Source organism: Metopolophium dirhodum, chromosome 6 (genome assembly GCF_019925205.1).
Source record: "Metopolophium dirhodum isolate CAU chromosome 6, ASM1992520v1, whole genome shotgun sequence".
In the NCBI taxonomy this organism is placed as follows: domain Eukaryota; kingdom Metazoa; phylum Arthropoda; class Insecta; order Hemiptera; family Aphididae; genus Metopolophium; species Metopolophium dirhodum.
In genome coordinates, this window is record NC_083565.1 from 31,863,705 (window position 1) to 31,882,530 (window position 18,826).

General features: G+C 27.7%; 1 protein-coding gene across 1 annotated transcript; it reads left to right on the forward strand.

Moving 5' to 3' along the window:
• The first annotated feature begins 186 nt into the window (after nt 1-186).
• On the forward strand, nt 187-17,955 carry LOC132947108 (major facilitator superfamily domain-containing protein 6-like protein B). Its single transcript, XM_061017308.1, has 8 exons — nt 187-367; nt 8,477-8,835; nt 10,356-10,517; nt 10,583-10,847; nt 10,927-11,114; nt 11,221-11,357; nt 12,295-12,659; nt 17,656-17,955. Exons 1-8 carry the CDS (start codon nt 301-303, stop codon nt 17,871-17,873), a joined length of 1,761 nt encoding a protein of 586 aa, XP_060873291.1. The 5' UTR covers nt 187-300; the 3' UTR covers nt 17,874-17,955.
• The last annotated feature ends 871 nt before the right edge of the window (nt 17,956-18,826 follow it).

Sequence of the window (18,826 nt, forward strand, 5' to 3'; positions counted from 1 at the left end):
AAAATGTTAGTATAAATTAAAAACTAGATATTGTTTTCAATAATAATATTACTAGTTTTTCACCGATTAATTACCTACCTACTTTATACCATGTTATAGTATGAATGAGGGGGGGGGGGACAAAGGTATTCTGCATATAAATTTATATTTTATGGAATTGTTGATTACATTCGAAAGAGGGTCGTGATGATGAACACATATTTTTCATAAAAAGTGCTGTAAATATATTTAGTTATAAAAATGTTTTTGTTGTGATATATAATTCTATTAAGTTTAAATTACATATTTTAAAAATTAAAGATGTTCAATATAAATATAAACAAAAAATTGGTACCAATAAAATTGAATTTTTTCCTTCTTTTTGGATGTAAGTACCTACCTATATTGATAAATCAGAAATATTTTAGTTTTTAAAGCAATTATTATTATTTTTCGTATGGTCTGTTACTATACTATATAGTATTAATACTATTAGGGATCAAAATGCCGGAAAATTTCGGAAAAAAACCCGTTTTTTCCCAGAGCCTCGGAAAACGTGGAAAATGAAGGATATTAAAATAATACATTTCCAAAAAAACCGAAGTTTTTGGAAAATTAAAAATTGTATTTACGCTTAAAAATTAAAATAATCTATGAAAAAAAAACCATTTTAAAAAATAGATAAAGAAACCTGTCATTGTCATTTCACATTTGCCAATACGGTTATCAATGTATTATTGTATTAGAATTTAAAATTAAGCTATTAAAAATATTAATACGGATATTTCAATATTTGTTCTAAAAATAACGTAGTTACATATCAAATTGGTATTTATGCGGGAGAGTGTATTTCCCCGAAAATAAATCACCTGTATTTTTAAATGTTAAAAATTGTATACTTATTGTCTATTTATATTTGTAATAACTAATAAGGTATTATAGTAACTGGCTGATAGGTTTATAAATATTATAATACAGTGACTGGTGAGTGGTGAGTGACGACTAGTAACTATTTGATAGATTTTATATTTTTAAACTTAGTGAGTTGCTAAAAATTAAATAATATTAATAACTAATAAGAAATAACTATATGATAAATACTAAATACTTAATAGTTAATATTACAAATTATAGTTATTTATAAATCAATAGTATAGAATCCTCTAGATTTATCCGCTACAGACTTTAAGTTAGGTACAGTATAATATATAATATGTATGTAATAATATGATTATCAACTATCATTATTTATTAGATTGTTTTCACTATACCTTACTTTTTCAGTTTTTTAAAAAAAACCAATTTTTCAATTTTGCAGGAAAAAACCAGTTTTTTAATCAAAAACCATTTTTTCCGGAACTTTTAAATAAAACCAAATTTTCCCAATTTTTCCAAAAAACATTTTTTTTTCAGAAAAGGTGATCACTAAATACTATAGCAATAACAAATATTACAATAAGAAATATAAATATAAAATTTTGATAAGATGTATAAACATAAAATAGCAGTAATTAGTTAAATATATAAAAGAAATAGGATAGAATAATATAAAATATAATATATGAATAATTGAATAGTCTGAATACTATTTGTGTAGTCTTAGATTCTTAAGTCCAGATTGGTTAGCCATTTTGTTGCCGCTGCTGTAACCTTGTGGAGGTGTTTCATTTCACCTGGTATGTTGCGTACTGGGCACTCTTCCACGATTTAAAGCAATGAAAACATTTAAATAATAAATAACTGGGAAAGTTGATTTGCCGCAGTAGATTATTGTAACTTGTCATTAATACAGTGACTTTGTAGGTGACCTTATAGGATGTGTTAAATTTGAAATCAATAATAAATCATTGTATAGGAAAAACAATTTTTTTTGTGTGAATAGGTTTCTTGTATAATAATAGCTAAAAATGTAAGTAAATATTTTGAACATTTCTTCGTGTTTAATCAAAAATAGATAATTTTTTTAATAAACAATAATAAAATATGTATGTAATAATAATATTTTTTTAAATTAAATTCAGTAGCACAAAAATATAAGTATGTATGTATATTGTAATTATAATTAATTTATAAGTGTATTTCTCATTAAATTATGTTTAATAATAAAAAAATTAACTCGATATTTCAACCACATCATTTTGTTTCATTCCCGCATAAGACGCTTTCCCGCTTAAGACGTTCTAGAGAGATGGTCCCTTAAAGAGCGTCTTAAGCGAGTTTTACTGTATATATTGTTTTTTTATTTTAGTTTTCTCTCTCCTTAAATTATATTATATTTCATTATGTACAGTACACACTACACACTTAACTTGATTTATATATATATGTTTTTTTTCTCTCTCTCTCTTTCTTCTTTTCCCCTTAATACTCAAGTAACTATCTTATATTTAAAATGTAATTGGAATTTTTTTCCGTGATAAACAATATTATTATTATTATTATACCTATGTAATAGTTTTGATTTAAATTCCCGCGAATACAATATATATTATTGAATTACAACAAAATTACTACAGTCGTTATTTTTTGTTTAAAAATTGAAAACTGACAATGTTCGTGAACAGTTCAAAAAGAGTCGAAATATTTTCAAAATTTTATGGTGTATAGAAAAAGAAAAATATAAACTTTCAATGAAATTTTCAAGTATCTACAGTCATTCGTTTTTGAATTACAACAAAATAACAAAATCGCTACATGAGAAATCGAGTGAAACTCCAATTTTGTAAAAATATGAACATCAAACGCTCATAAAAATTTAATTTGACTTTCTTGTAGACATTTTTTTTTGATAACGGTGACGCGGTCCCGCGTAATAGCTGTTAGAATTCAAATAGCCTTTTACGCGGAAAGCCGCGCAGCGCTTCTCAAACAAACCGCCTACCCGCCTTCCGTACCTCCTTAATTATGGAACGACTCGCTTGGATCATGTCCATAGCCTGTTGGTGTGTGGGTGTGGGTGGGTTATTGGTGGTGATGTTCGGTGGTTGGGCGGGTGATGATTCGACCGGTTGGTTTTCCCTTTGTCCGGCGTCAAGCATCTGACCTGTTGGCGGGTTGTCTCCGGTATGCCCAGCGGGTTCCATAGGCGGAAACCGGACTTCGTTGGCCTGTAGGTTCAGGTCCGTGAAATGTTGTATCAACCGGATTTCGAGATCATCCTTCGCGCCCGTATCCGACAACTCGCGCTGCCTGCATTCGTAGCGCAACTCCGCGGCGGTCAACTCATTAATATTATATTTTCCCGGCATGACGTCCGGTTGTTTTTCCGGTGTTGGTTACGGGAAAATATAAAATGTGGCTGTTGTCGGTGGAACGGTCGTCGCGTTCCTCCGATCAGCTGTGTTGACCGTTTATCGGTGTTTATTTGCGTACAGAATGTAGGTCAGTGCGTTGTTATTGTTTTGTTATTGCGCTTGCCGGGCGATCACAGTAACCGGTTATCGCAGAGTGTTGTCACGGATGCGCGTGTGTGCGTTATCCGGCCCACTACTGCGATTAAGGAAGACGGCGGCTGTCGCTTTGAGCGGCGGCCGCGGCAGTCCGATTATGTGGTATTTCTGTCCCGGGTAATCGCGTGTTGACGTTATCGGGCGGTGGTGGTGTGGCCCTCTCGCGCTCTTGCGTTCCTACCTACCTACGTCGTGTGTGTTTGGACTTTGGAGCGTCGCGCGCGGCTGGTCGTTACGTCCTTATGTAATATGTTACGTAACGCCGGTTTTTCCGTTTTCGCCAGCTAACCACGTTTTTGTCGGATCGCGTCGGGGACTTTTTTCCAAGTCGCGCAACGGGTAGGGTATATGATGGTGGTAGTAAGGGGTAAGTTAATAAAGTTTTTCACTTACCGGTGATTCCTGTACGGGGAGCCAGTTGTTGCGGACCTAGTGGGTGCCGCGTGGGTGAGGTGGATCGAGGTAACCAAGTTTTTCTTTAGTAAATAAAAAACACAACTTTTGAAGGCGAGATGGTTGAATTTATTCGTTCACTCCAAACAAACAAAAAGAACAACGATTATGGCAATGGTTATTAGCCCTGTGGGTATCCGTTACGAGAAGCGAGAACAAAATAAAAAAAAATAAAAGTCGATTCGCCGGGGGCGTGTAGGTGATCCCTCTCGTGCGGGTCGTCGATAAAAATTAAAAACTGTGACTTACCAATCCGGTTCACCGAACGGCCGGCCGACGGTTCACGGCGCGGGTGTCGCGCGCCGGCGTCGTCCGTCGTCGATTGGCGGTTTGTTTGAGAAGCGCTGCGCGGCTTTCCGCGTAAAAGGCTATTTGAATTCAAAAAGCTATTACGCGGAACCGCGTCAAAGGTAGACAAACTTATAGATTATATTGTATTACAATTTCAAATCTCAGATTTAAAAAGAAAAATTTTTATGAATTCTCAACTCAAAATAATTTGGTACATTTCGTGATGTTTCCAAATTTTGTCAAGATTTGAACTTTAAATGCTTATATAAAAACTGTGACTAAGGATTTTTAATATTTTTCAAATATCATAGTTACAATATAGTAGGAGCCTTGTATTAAATTTTCAAGCTTTTTTACCCTACAAATAAAGTTTTATTGACATCCATAGAAAAAAATACTAATAAAATTGGTAACTGGAAATCTCACTTTAATGGATGGTGTTAAATTTGAATTCAATGATATAACATCATTGTATAAGAAAAACGATTCTGAGCGGAAACGGTCAGTCAGCCTATGATATTACCAAGTATATTTGATGATATTATTGTGAATAAAGTAATTTATATATAACTAGAGCGCGGATTTTTATGCACTAAAAAGTATTGAAATATGCCATAAAATATGCAGTAAAAATAATGAAAATATGCAAAAAATATGCAAAATATATGCAAGATTTTTTTTTCTTAATTCAAAATTTACAAATTAAACAACTTATAATAATTAATTATTTAAATACTTAATAAAAAAAAACGTAGGGAATTTTCCGGATAACTAAATGTTTTTTTTTAATCGTATTTATTACTAAAATTAATAATCATATGCATTTCGAGTTTTTCTTCTGTGAAGCTCTGACGTTTATCGGTTAATATATTATTAAAGTCTGAGAACGAACGTATCAACGTTCTACGTCAACTGAAGTTGTTGGGGCATATTTGAAGCAACTTAATATTATCGGGCCTTGATAAAGATCTTCTAGCTGAACGTTTTCACCTAATAGTAGTGCATCAATTTTTCATAGAATTTCCAGACCTTTATTTTTATTGGAAAGCTCGTTTAATTTTATTGTAAGTGTTGCACCTTTCGATCCAGGAATAGAATGACTTTTTTCTTTCGTTTTGTCAATTATTGAAAAGCTTTTATGTAAAGTCATATTTTGAGTTTCCAGTTTTTTATGACTATAAAATTTATTTTTAATTTTTCTACTTGACAAAATATTATTTTATAAATTTATTTTTGCTTCAATATGCAAAAATATGCAATAACATTTAAATATGCAGAAATATGCAAAACAAAATTTCACTATTAGTTTCAAATTATGATGATTCGTGGAGATAACTGACAAAAATCCAAAAATATTAAAAAGAATAAAATATGCAATTGCATAGAAATCCGTACTTTATATATAACCTATTTACGTGGAGCCTTGTTTTAAATTTTAAATCCTTAGCCATAAAAGTTAAACATTTTATACATTTTTAACCACAAAATAATTAATAAATTATAAATTTGATAAATGTTGTCAAAATTTGAACTTTAAATGCTTATAAAAAAAAATTGTGCCTATGTATTTTTAATATTTTTCAACTGCTATTAGAAGGATATATCAGAAGCCTTATATTAAATTTTCACGCTTTTTTACCCAACAAATAAAATTTTATTGACAGTTATTATAGAAAAAAAACTAAAAAAATTGAAAACTTACAATGTCCGTGAACAGTTCAAAAAGAGTCGAAATATTTTCAAAATTTTATGGTGTATATAAAATGCTAATATAAACATTCAGTGAAATTTTCAAGTATCTACAGTCATTCGTTTTTTAATTACAATAAAATAAAAAAATTGTTACATGAGAAATCGAGTGAATATCAAATGTTGTAAAAATATAAATTTCAGACGCTCATAAAAATTTAATTTAAGTTTCTTGTAGACATTTTTTTTTTTTTGATAAAGGTAGACAAACTTATGAGTAATCTTATAATACATTTTCAAATCTTAGATTTAAAAAGAAAAATTTTTATGAATTCTCAACTCAAAATTATTTGCTAATTTTCGTGATTTTTCCGTATTTTGTCAAAATTGGAACTTATAAATAGCTTATAAATAAAAACTGTGACTAAGGATTTTTAATATTTTTTAAATATCATAGTTACAATATAGTAGGAGCCTTGTATTAAATTGTCAAGCTTTTTACCCTACAAATAAAGTTTTATTGACATCCATAGAAAAAAATACTAATAAAATTGGTAACTGGAAATGTTCCTAAACAGTTCAAAACAAATAAAAATATTTTTTAAATTTTATCGTGTATAGAAAATGCAAATATAAACAACCAATGAAAATGTCATGTATATACGTTCATTTGTTTTAGAGTTACACCAAAAACCAAAATCGATGTTCTCGAAAACAGATTTTGCGTAAAAATTCCCGTTTTTCCATAATTTTTCTTTTAAAAACTACTGGAAAATTTTTACTTTTGACCCCCCAAAGTACCAACTAGATTCACTTTTCTATCATAAAAGTTACTGTTGAAGAAAATCCAAGCATTTTTACTATCCTGAAAGGTGATGATAGACACAAAAAAAAAATAAAAAACTAAAAAAAAAACACACATCATTATAAAATCAATACATTCATCGCTTCGCTCAGAATCTAAAATTATTTTGTATTCACAAAATATTTAAAAAATTCAACTTTTATAGCTAAGGATGGACAATTTAAGACAAGGTTCCACATAAATAGTTAAATAAATTACTTTATTCACAATAATATCATCAAATATACGCTTAGAAATATCATAGGCTGACTGATCGTCTTCCCTCAGAATCTTTTTTATATACAATGATATAGGTAATGATTTATAATATTATATCATTGAATTTAAATTTAACACCATCCATTATAGTGACCCACTTTTAACCTACTGCAGATTGACACACACTTGCTCACTTCTTTAAGTTTTTATATAAAATGATTTGCAACAATTTGAGACTTAGATGAATCCTGTCAATTGTCAAAGTTTGAACTTCAAAAATTAAAAATGTCGTTAGAATATTTTTAATGTCTATAAGTACAATTTATTAACTTGTTTTAAATTTTCTAGATTTTTTACTGATCATAAACATTAAATGAAATTAACTAATTCGACAATATAAAATACTTTTGGTGTATTGTAAATAGGTACTTTTACCTCAAAGGTTATCTTATAATATATGTTAACCCTCGGGTTTTAAAATTAAAAACTTTACAAATTGGCATCTTCAAAATAAATGACTTATTTAGTAAGAACTAAACGAATTTAGCAAGAATTTGAAATTTAAGCGCTTCAAGGATAAAAAAAAATTATCAACATTTCGAAAAAGTCGCTAATTTCAAATTGTTTTGAAGGGCTAAAATATTTAAAAAAACTACCAGTACCTATTAGGCAAACTTATAAAGAATTTTGTATTACATTTCAAAATTTTTTTACCTTAAATATAAAACATCTGAACCGATTTTCATGTTATTATTCATTTTATATAATACATGTATTCATAAATTCATAATATCTATACATGACTTTACTTTTTAGGTAACAATGTATTTTTTAATAAAAAAATATAAGTAACTGAGTTTATAAATTTGATAAAAATGATTTTGCTTTTACTTGTCACTGTATAATGGAATGAATGGTATTACATTTGAATTCAATGATAATATTATAATAACATTGTAAACTATTCTAAGCGGTGACGGTTTGTCAGTGTGGATATTTTATTTGTATTATATTGCTATTACCTACTTATTATTAATAGGGTAGCCGGTAAGTAATTATAAAATTACAAAAAAATAACTATAAAAAAAACGGAATTGTGTATTACATTTTAAAATTTTTTAGAAATTTCTTACTCAAAATAATTTTTATACATTTTTGTGATTTTTACGTATTTTGTAAAAATTTGAACTTTAAATGCTTATAAAAAAATTTTTTTACTGTATTTTTAATATTTTTCAACTGTCATTGTAACAAAATATTAGAAGCCTTTCATTAAATTGTCAAGATTTTTGACATTAAAATATATAAATCAAATGAACCGATTTTCATGTTTTACGTTAATTTTATATTACATAATTATTATACACGAACAAAATGTACGAAAAATATTTTGAAGTTTAAGGTAGATACATCTTATACACAAAGCTCATAATATAATAAATACTTATTATTAATAATGTATTATTTTTAGGCTCCTACTCTTACATAATAATATGACCAAAAAAACATATTCTGCGTGTAATTTTTTAGTAAATTTGTTTTTTTTCCACAGGTATAGGACCTATAATTGGTTTTTTACCTACAATAGCGAAACAGTTGGGGTATTCAATAACCACTTACGGTGTCGCTATGACTTTTATATCGATGATAAAAATTGTAATATCACCTGTAGCTGGTATAATCGTCGACACATTCCGGGTGAAAAGAACGTCATTTTTTACGATGACACTATTGCTGGTTGTGATTTCAATTGTCTTCATGTTTGTACCAAAAGTGCCTTTGGAGATAGGAGTGGAAATGAAATGCGAATCTGAAATTATTTTGATTGTTCATACCGATGCCATTCAACAAAGTATACACAACACGTCGATGTTTGATGAAGAGAACAATGATGAATTGATCTCATGCAAGGTGAGACTAAACAATATTTAAAAAAATATTAAAATTTATGGACTTGAACCGTTTTGTTTTAACAATTGTTGAATAATGATGTACATATCTGCGGTGTGAAGTCGTTTAAAATGTGTGTCAATGTGCCTGACGAATATTAACTAAAATTTAAATTAAAACGGTAAATCGTTGATTATAAAACGCACAGGCTATACTGATTTTTTTGAGCTTAAAATTGTTCAACGTTATTATCAAGGCTGGGCAAGTTATTGATTTTTTTAACTCAGCTAAGTTAAGTTAATATGCACCAATAACAAGTTAATTTAACTATAGCTTAACTCAGTTAAGTTAAAAGTTAATACACACTTTTTGTTAACTTTTTATGAAGTTAAAAAAAAAAGTTAATTTGTTTATACAACACTAGCGTACTTAATTTTTTTTCAAACCAAAATTAAATTATAGACTATAGTATTTATACTTTGTACAGTATTTCCATATAAGTTGGATTCGAATGATATAAATTTTTTACTTTAAACAATTCATGGTAAATATTTTTTGACATGAAAACGAAATAAACTGAAATAGTGAAATATAATAAAATTAAAAACAAAATAAATTAACTTAACTTATTTCTTAAAATGAAAAAGTAATTCGTTGATTTCACGTTAATTAAAAAAGGAATTTAGTAAATTAACAGTTAAGTTAATGAAAAGCCAAAAGTAACTAGTTAAGTTAAAAATTTAAAATTAAATTAACTTTTTAACTTAACTTTAACTTTGTAACTCGTTAATGCTCAGCCTTGGTTATTATTAACCAATATTATGAAATATATATTTTTATGTAGATCTATGTCTCTATACGTATGTCTTTTTTTTTTATTGATCTCGAAAAAAAATATGCCTTTATTTACAGTCAATACAATGTTTCTGGTGTGTTTTTTTTATAGCGATGATAGATTTGAATTGTAGTAATGGGATGACAATTATATGGGGTATAGTTCTGATATTTACAGTATTTACAATATTTATTATTTACAGATGTACTGATAGAATAAAGTCATAAGACAAATATAAAAATATTACATCAAACAAACAAAGGAAAGATATTCTTCAATCAAATTATAAAGTTCTGTTGCTTTTCGAAAATCCATCATTTTCCTAGTGCTGAGTAGTATCCGCTACGGTAGTATAGTATTGGATGACCGATCGATTGGAATCGAAGATATTTTAGTATTTTGTTTGCTTGATGATGGTTGCATTGATGTAGATGAGACGTTAAGGTTTGAGTTCTTGGAGTGTTTCATTTCTCAAATATTACAGTGTGTAGGTGTTATATAATAATCAAATCATATTAACTAGTAGTCTTCTATAAAGTAGACGTGCTATAGGCAGCTATAAAAACGTTAACGATAATGATAGAACACACAAGTTGCACATAGATATGTCACTACAAAGGAGACTGAAATTCACTAAATTTCACTATATTTCGGTTGATATTTAAAATTTTTAAACATGTAAACAAATTTAGTTCAACTTCTTCAGCTGACTTGTCAAAATACGAAGTCATGTGACCATCAAATAAATAAATCGAACAATCAATCAGATTTCAGCGGTTATTGGAAGAAAACCACCAATAATTATATCGAAAATATAAGCGATCATAATCGGATTGATGTTACATTCAAATTGAAAGATATGGAACAAGTAATATTATTACCATTATCTTTTATTCAAATGTATTTGTTAATATTTAATTAATTTGATCTCAGACTGAAAGTTCGTATGTTTTCCACTTGTTGTCCGTCCAAATGAACGGTACGGATATTTCTCTAACATGCCAATGTCATTTAAAAACATTTAGCCACATCTCATGTTCTAATGAAGACATCATGCGGATAGCCACTGTGCCGACATACAGAGGAAACGTTCTTAATTTGTATCAATTTTGGATTTTTTTCATAACTGTGGCTGCATTGTGGTCTTGCATAGCTATAACGATAACTTTACAAGGCTCACTATGTCTCGATCTTTTAGGTAAAATATGATACAACAATACCAATGTCATTAATATTTATGTAGTTAAAAGAAAAATTGCATCTCATTTTATTTTTAGAAGACAAACCTGAGGATATTGGAAAACAAATATGTTGGGCATCATTTGGTTTTGGCAGTTTTTCCATATTCATCGGATGGCTTGTGGATTGGTTTAGCATTAATAAAAAGGAAAAAGAATATACACCAGTTTTTTATTCGTGTATTTTATTCTCAATTTGTAATTTCTTTGTCATAAGCAAACTTAAAGTAAGTTATTTTCTGACCCTATACTTTACATCATAATCTATATTTTAAATAGTTATTTGAGCACAATAATTATTAAAAAAAAATTCTATTATTCTGTAACTTATAGGTAATCGAAACAAAAAAAACCGAAGGAAAATGGAAGAGTATATATGGACTGTTTACTGAACATTATGTGATTTTATTTTATACATGGGTAATATCAATCACATTTCTCCATACAATTATTACACATTTTCTATTCTGGTGAGTTTATAAGTATAACTGAAGAAGTTTTTTTAGTAACTTGTAATTATTTTAAGTGTTTTTTTAATCATATTGAGTAGGTACTTATTCATAATATAATACTCTCATCGACGTGTAAACCGACAAAATATCACGGTAGGTCGTAGGTGAGTGTCAAGTGTCTTTGAATTAGGCAGGTACTGCCTACAGAATGTAGAAAGAAGATGTGAAAATTAAAATGTAATGTTTGTATAATGTCGGGTACAATCCTAATAAGTAATAATTAGTCAATTTGTAGAACTCGAATTGACGTTGTTCTTTTAAAAGATAAATATTAAATATACTTACACTAAATATTCATAATAAAGTTTCAAATAAAGCACAATTACGTTATTTTCACCAATTTATTAATAGATTGTTAAGAATATGATAAACAACATGCGTAAATCAAAACTTTGGCTTAATTTCGGTAAGTCAATTTTTAAGATAGAAAAAAACTTTTTAAGTCAAAGTTGCTAATTTAATTTAAGCAATTCAAACTTAAAAATAGATGTAATATTAGGTCCTTTTTGCGGTAAAAAAAAATGCAAATTAAATTCAACGTCATGCGTTTGAAAGATTTCGTGTTACCTTTATCGTTAAACACACTGTTTAGTGTGACGAGGCCCTAACGTTTGACGTCGATTTCATATATTATATTATTGGTGGTTACTGAATAATTGTCGTCCATTTACATTTGTACGAGGATATATTCGATTATCACATATATACACATAACTACATAAATGATTATTTAACACGTGTTAAAAACGATTGCGTTTAAAATGTCTTAGATTCCCTAGATTATGATTAAGTTGATTAGAGATTTTGCAAAATAATATTTGACTCTGTGGTGTGTAGTATAATAATATTTCATTGTTAAAACATTTTAATACTACTGTTAATAATTTCTAATCAGGTACATGGAGGATTTAGTTTCTGCTAACAATGACCACAGCCAACGAGCGTGGCTAAAAACTCTTCAAGGTCTAGCTCAGGGCATCCAATGTTTTGGCGGTGAAATACCATTTTATTTCTGTTCCGGATGGATAATCAGAAAGGTCGGTCACATTAACTGCATGGTCATAGTGATGGGAGCCATGGCTATCCGGTTGTACCTGTACACAGTCATCTGGAATCCAGCTTGGATCATTGCGATAGAGCTATTGAATGGCGTGTCGTATGCATTGGGAACGTCGGTGAAAATGTCGTACGCGAAAATTATGTCACCCGAGGACTCCACGAACACTATAATCGGGATATTAGTACTTTTCGATGGCATTGGTAAACTATAAAAATTGTTTTATACACTTGATATTTCGTGTTTCTATATAAAGCAAGGTAAAATTCTTCAACAAAAAAAAAAAAATGAAGTAATCCACTTATAGTAGTATTCACTCATTATCGATTTATAATACCATGAAAAATCGAACAAATTTCATTGGGAATGATCTCACGAACAATACAAAATAAAAAAGGTGGGGAAGTGGGTGTCACTCTGCTGTACAGAAGGTTACAAGCGGGTCACTGTTTTTATAAGCATTTAAAGTTCAAATTTTTACAAAATACGTAAAAATCACAAAAATGTATAAAAATTATTTTGAGTAAGAAATTTCTAAAAAATTTTAAAATGTAATACACAATTCCGTTTTTTTTATAGTTATTTTTTTGTAATTTTATAATTACTTACCGGCTACCCTATTAATAATAAGTAGGTAATAGCAATATAATACAAATAAAATATCCACACTGACAAACCGTCACCGCTTAGAATAGTTTACAATGTTATTATAATATTATCATTGAATTCAAATGTAATACCATTCATTCCATTATACAGTGACAAGTAAAAGCAAAATCATTTTTATCAAATTTATAAACTCAGTTACTTATATTTTTTTATTAAAAAATACATTGTTACCTAAAAAGTAAAGTCATGTATAGATATTATGAATTTATGAATACATGTATTATATAAAATGAATAATAACATGAAAATCGGTTCAGATGTTTTATATTTAAGGTAAAAAAATTTTGAAATGTAATACAAAATTCTTTATAAGTTTGCCTAATAGGTACTGGTAGTTTTTTTAAATATTTTAGCCCTTCAAAACAATTTGAAATTAGCGACTTTTTCGAAATGTTGATAATTTTTTTTTATCCTTGAAGCGCTTAAATTTCAAATTCTTGCTAAATTCGTTTAGTTCTTACTAAATAAGTCATTTATTTTGAAGATGCCAATTTGTAAAGTTTTTAATTTTAAAACCCGAGGGTTAACATATATTATAAGATAACCTTTGAGGTAAAAGTACCTATTTACAATACACCAAAAGTATTTTATATTGTCGAATTAGTTAATTTCATTTAATGTTTATGATCAGTAAAAAATCTAGAAAATTTAAAACAAGTTAATAAATTGTACTTATAGACATTAAAAATATTCTAACGACATTTTTAATTTTTGAAGTTCAAACTTTGACAATTGACAGGATTCATCTAAGTCTCAAATTGTTGCAAATCATTTTATATAAAAACTTAAAGAAGTGAGCAAGTGTGTGTCAATCTGCAGTAGGTTAAAAGTGGGTCACTATAATGGACGGTGTTAAATTTGAATTCAATGATATAATATCAATGTATAAAAGAAAAACGATTCTGGGCGAAGCCTATGATATGACTAAGTATTTTTTTATGATATTATTGTGAATAAAGTAATTTATATATAACCTATTTAAGTGGAACCTTATTTTAAATGTTCAATTCTTAGATATAAAAGTTGAACATTTTATACATTTTTAACTGCAAATAATTATTACATTTTTAATATGATAAATGTTGTCAAAATTCGAACGTCAAATGCTTATTCACCAAATTGTGCACATAATATATTTTTAATATTTTTCAACTGCAATATATCAGGATATATTATTGAGTTCAAATTTAACACATCCTTTACTACAGTGTAAGTCACTGTATCAATGACGAGATACAATCTACCTGCAGAAAATCAACTTTCCCAGTTATTTATTTTTTAAATGTTTTCATTGCTTTAAAACAAAAATATTTCTGGTTTGATCGATATACGTGGGTACTTAAATCCTAAGTGAAGTCAATTTTTTGTTTAAATTTATATTGAACATCTTTAAAATGTAATTTAAACTTAATAGAATTATATATCACAACAAAAACATTTGTATAACTAAATATATTTATAGCACTTTTTATAAAAAATATGTGTTCAACATCACGACCCTCTTTCGAATGTAATTAACAATTCCATAAAATATAAGTTTATATTCTGCAGAATACCTTTTGTTGCATTTTTTTGGTGCATTATTTAGAATTTTTAGAGCCTAATATCATATTTTTAAGGCATTAAAATCCAATGCCTAAATTTATTGCTAAGTATAATTTATTATATTATTGTTATTAAAGTGATTTATTTAGCTATATTATCAATACAGTTGACAATTTTTTCCGAAAACATTGCATTTGAAAACGTAATTGTGTGTATAGAATATAATAGTTAATAATAAACTTTAAAAATGTCAAGTACCTACCTAAACCCACGAATTTTTAAGTTACAAAAAAATAACTAAAATCGTTATTTTTCTTTTAAATATCTAATCTCGACCATATTTAAACTTAGAATGATTATAAAAAAAGTATTGTGCTTGTATATTTTTTAGTTCCGATAAACTGTGTGACAAATTTTCAAGCTTGGGTTATAAAAGTTGAACACATTTTATAAAATATTATTACCTAATTACAAAATAATTTACAAAATATGTTCTCAATCTTCATGATTTTGTCAACATTTTAACTTTTTATCCAAAAATCATGACTTTCCGGTTAACTTTTTTTTGATATCGCTAAAAACACTTAGGAAGAACCTTGTATTAAATTGTTGTTGGGAAGTAGCCATGCATTTATGGAACTTCATAATATATAAGCATTATAAATAGTAATTAAATAATAGTATTAAGTAATTTTATTTAAATAACCAAACTATTACAGTACTTATATGTAAAGCACGGATTTCTATGTAATTGCATATTTTTTTCCTTTGAATATTTTTGCATTTTTGTCAGTTATCTCCACGAATCAACATAATTTGAAACTAATGGTGAAATTTTGTTTTGCATATTTCTGCATATTTAAATGTTATTGCATATTTTTGCATATTGAAGCAAAAATTTAAAAAAATTTATAAAATAATATTTTGTCAAGTGGAAAAATTAAAAATACATTTTATAGTCATAAAAAAACTGGAAACTCAAAATATGACTTTACATAAAAGCTTTTCAATAATTGACAAAACGAAAGATAAAAATCATTCTATTCCTGGATCGAAAGGTGCAACACTTACAATAAAATCAAACGAGCTTTCCAATAAAAATAAAGGTCTGGAAATTCTATGAAAAATTGATGCAGTACTATTAGGTGAAAACGTTCAGCTAGAAGATCTTTATCAAGGCCCGATAATATTAAGTTGCTTCAAATATGCCCCAACAACTTCAGTTGACGTAGAACGTTGATACGTTCGTTCTCAGACTTTAATAATATATTAACCGATAAACGTCAGAGCTTCACAGAAGAAAAACTCGAAATGCATATGATAATTCATTTTAATAATAAATACAATTAAAAAAAAAACATTAAGTTATTCAGAAAATTCCCTACGTTTTTTTTTTATTAAGTATTTAAATAATTAATTATTATAAGTTGTTTAATTTGTAAATTTTGAATTAAGAAAAAAAAATCTTGCATATATTTTGTATACTTTCATGATTTTTACTGCATATTTTTTGCATATTTTCATTATTTTTACTGCATATTTTATGGCATATTTCAATACTTTTTAGTGCATAAAAATCCGTGCTCTACTTATATGTTATAAATAATTATTTAAATATACATTATCTTTTGTGTGTGATAATAGTTATAAGCCTAATACAACAAAAGTTCCCGTTAGTTTCATTTCCCTTATCAATTTAGAAAAATATTGAACAGGTTCATAGTTCGCCACAAAATATTATCTTATAATAATTATAATATGCTCTAAACTAAACACTCAAAATATAAAATATGTATGAACAATAATATTAAACACCATGAATGTTTCGAATTTTATTCGTTTTCGCATTGTGAAACGAACTTTGTGTTTAATTAGCATTCAATACAACCAGGAAAACATGGAAATGTATGAACGTCCTTTAGTGTAATTATTATTATGTATCGAATTGACGATTATTCGAAAAAATACATTTTATAACGACAACGTCATTATTATCGAACGCATTTATCAGGAATCAGTTATCTCTTCACAATATTCTTGCACAAAATGAATTCATATTCATACAATCATAATATATTAATCATATTAATCATATTATGATTTGTTGACGTGTTGTTGCTAGCGGTGGCATATCTACGGAGATGGGGGGATATGGTTGTTATACCCCCCTCCCCACCCCACGGCGACAAAATTGTGTACACAATACAACATGTATATAATAATATGAATATATTATGTGTATACTGAATATGTTTTATAAAATAATAAATACGCTATACTGGTTTCTAGATGGTTAGTTTAAATAGATATTTAAATTACGTATATATGCGGTGGCATTGGCAGCTAATTTTATAGTAATTATTTATTTATTAAAACAATCCTGACTCCAAAAATATTACACGAAAACAAAAAAGTTATCGTTACAACTGAAGAGAGTTGGTCACCTCCACGCCAATATGGCTATCATGCGGAGATGAGAGTGCTAATAAATTAATTTAATGTCTATTACATGTATAAAAATGTGAAGTTATATTTAAAGAAATAACGGTTCATACGTCATAAGTTCATAACTATAGTAAATCAAATTAATATAATTTATTCAAAAAAAATCTGAACAATTGTGTAAAATGGTATCATATTATTTATGTTTTACATTTTTTTTCCTGTTGGTACTGAATGGACCCGATATATTTTATACATGAATAGAGTTTTTTCAAAAACCACAGTGATTACTCGGATAGTCGGATAAATATTTTCATTTATTTTTACAAACCATAGCACACGTTTAACTTTTGTTAATGTTGAATAATATGTTTAGAGGCCCTAGGTAATGAAAATTGCAAATTATATACGTAAAAATAATTTATAGGTATGCGTATACAATTTGTACAAGTTAACCTTTCAATTTAAAATTTAACTTTGATTTGATTCGTAATTTATTAACATTATACCAAACATGATTTTAAAATGGATTATGTTTTACAGGTGAATCTCTAGGTAGTCTACTGGGTGGATTTTTATTCGGTTCATACGGTGGAGTGTGGACGTTTCGATTTTTCGCCTACAGTTCTGCTTTGTTGTGCTTTTTAAACATACTAAGCAATCGTTTCGGATTGACTAAAGATTTGACAAATTATGATTTTGTCGCAGTGTCTATGAAAGTAAATAACCAGAAAAATGATGACGTTGGTATCAAAATTTAATTAAATGATCTCTTTATTTTTTATTTTATATAAAATTGTAAAACAAAAATGGAATGTTATTATGCAGAAAAATTCTATCGTATTGAAATAACGAATAATGTTTTATATAATACTACCTATATTAACTACATTAGAAAATATTAAAATAATTCATGCGAACGTATATAATAGTATAGCTTAGTAATAATATATAGTACGAGTTGGATCACTTTGACGCACAAACTTCAACATTTTAGGGACCACCAAACAATTGAAAATTGACTGCTGTTAATAAATTTCTGATTTTCTGTTATTACATACAATCGTATTAGATTCTGAGCGGATCGATGAATACTTATATTGATTTGACAATGACGTGTGTTTTTTTTTGTATGTATACCTACACATGATAATTAACTAATCGAAATAATGCTTCGATTTTTAACCAGCGTAACATTAAAAAAGGTAGACTGTCCAATGTCTAAGTAATTAAAAATCAAGCTTAAGCTAATTGATAAACTAATAAAGAATTATTATTTAATTTTCATTAAAAAGATGGAAAAGTGGATACCTACTTTTATTAATAATCTAATATTTAAAACCCACTGAATATCAAATATTTAAAATCAAACGCATTTAAACTCATAAAAAATTAATATTGCTTTCTGGTGACTTTTATTTTGATAAAGGTAGAAAAACTTGTTGAGACTATTCTATTAAAATTTATAATTTTAGATATAAAAAAAATAATATTTATGATTTTCTAACTGAAAATAGTTTAAATGATTTGCTTAACATTCTTCGAGCTTGTCTTTTTAATTCACCAACTTAACCAAGTTATGCTTAAACAATAATTTAAACACAAAATGTTAACAATTTATTGGGGGTTATCTCAATAGTGCCTGGCCAATTTTGCTATTTTGGTTTAGCAGTAGGCTTACAAACAGTTTTGAAGAACGTGTATTTACTTTAGA

Excerpts from the sequence above, each read along its gene's own strand:
- LOC132947108 (XM_061017308.1), top strand. The coding sequence starts at position 301 with ATGTTCAATATAAATATAAACAAAAAATTGGTACCAATAAAATTGAAT. Across the intron at positions 8,836-10,355 it reads ATGAATTGATCTCATGCAAG|CTGACTTGTCAAAATACGAA; the intron begins GTGAGACTAAAC and ends CAACTTCTTCAG. Across the intron at positions 11,115-11,220 it reads TTGTCATAAGCAAACTTAAA|GTAATCGAAACAAAAAAAAC; the intron begins GTAAGTTATTTT and ends TGTAACTTATAG.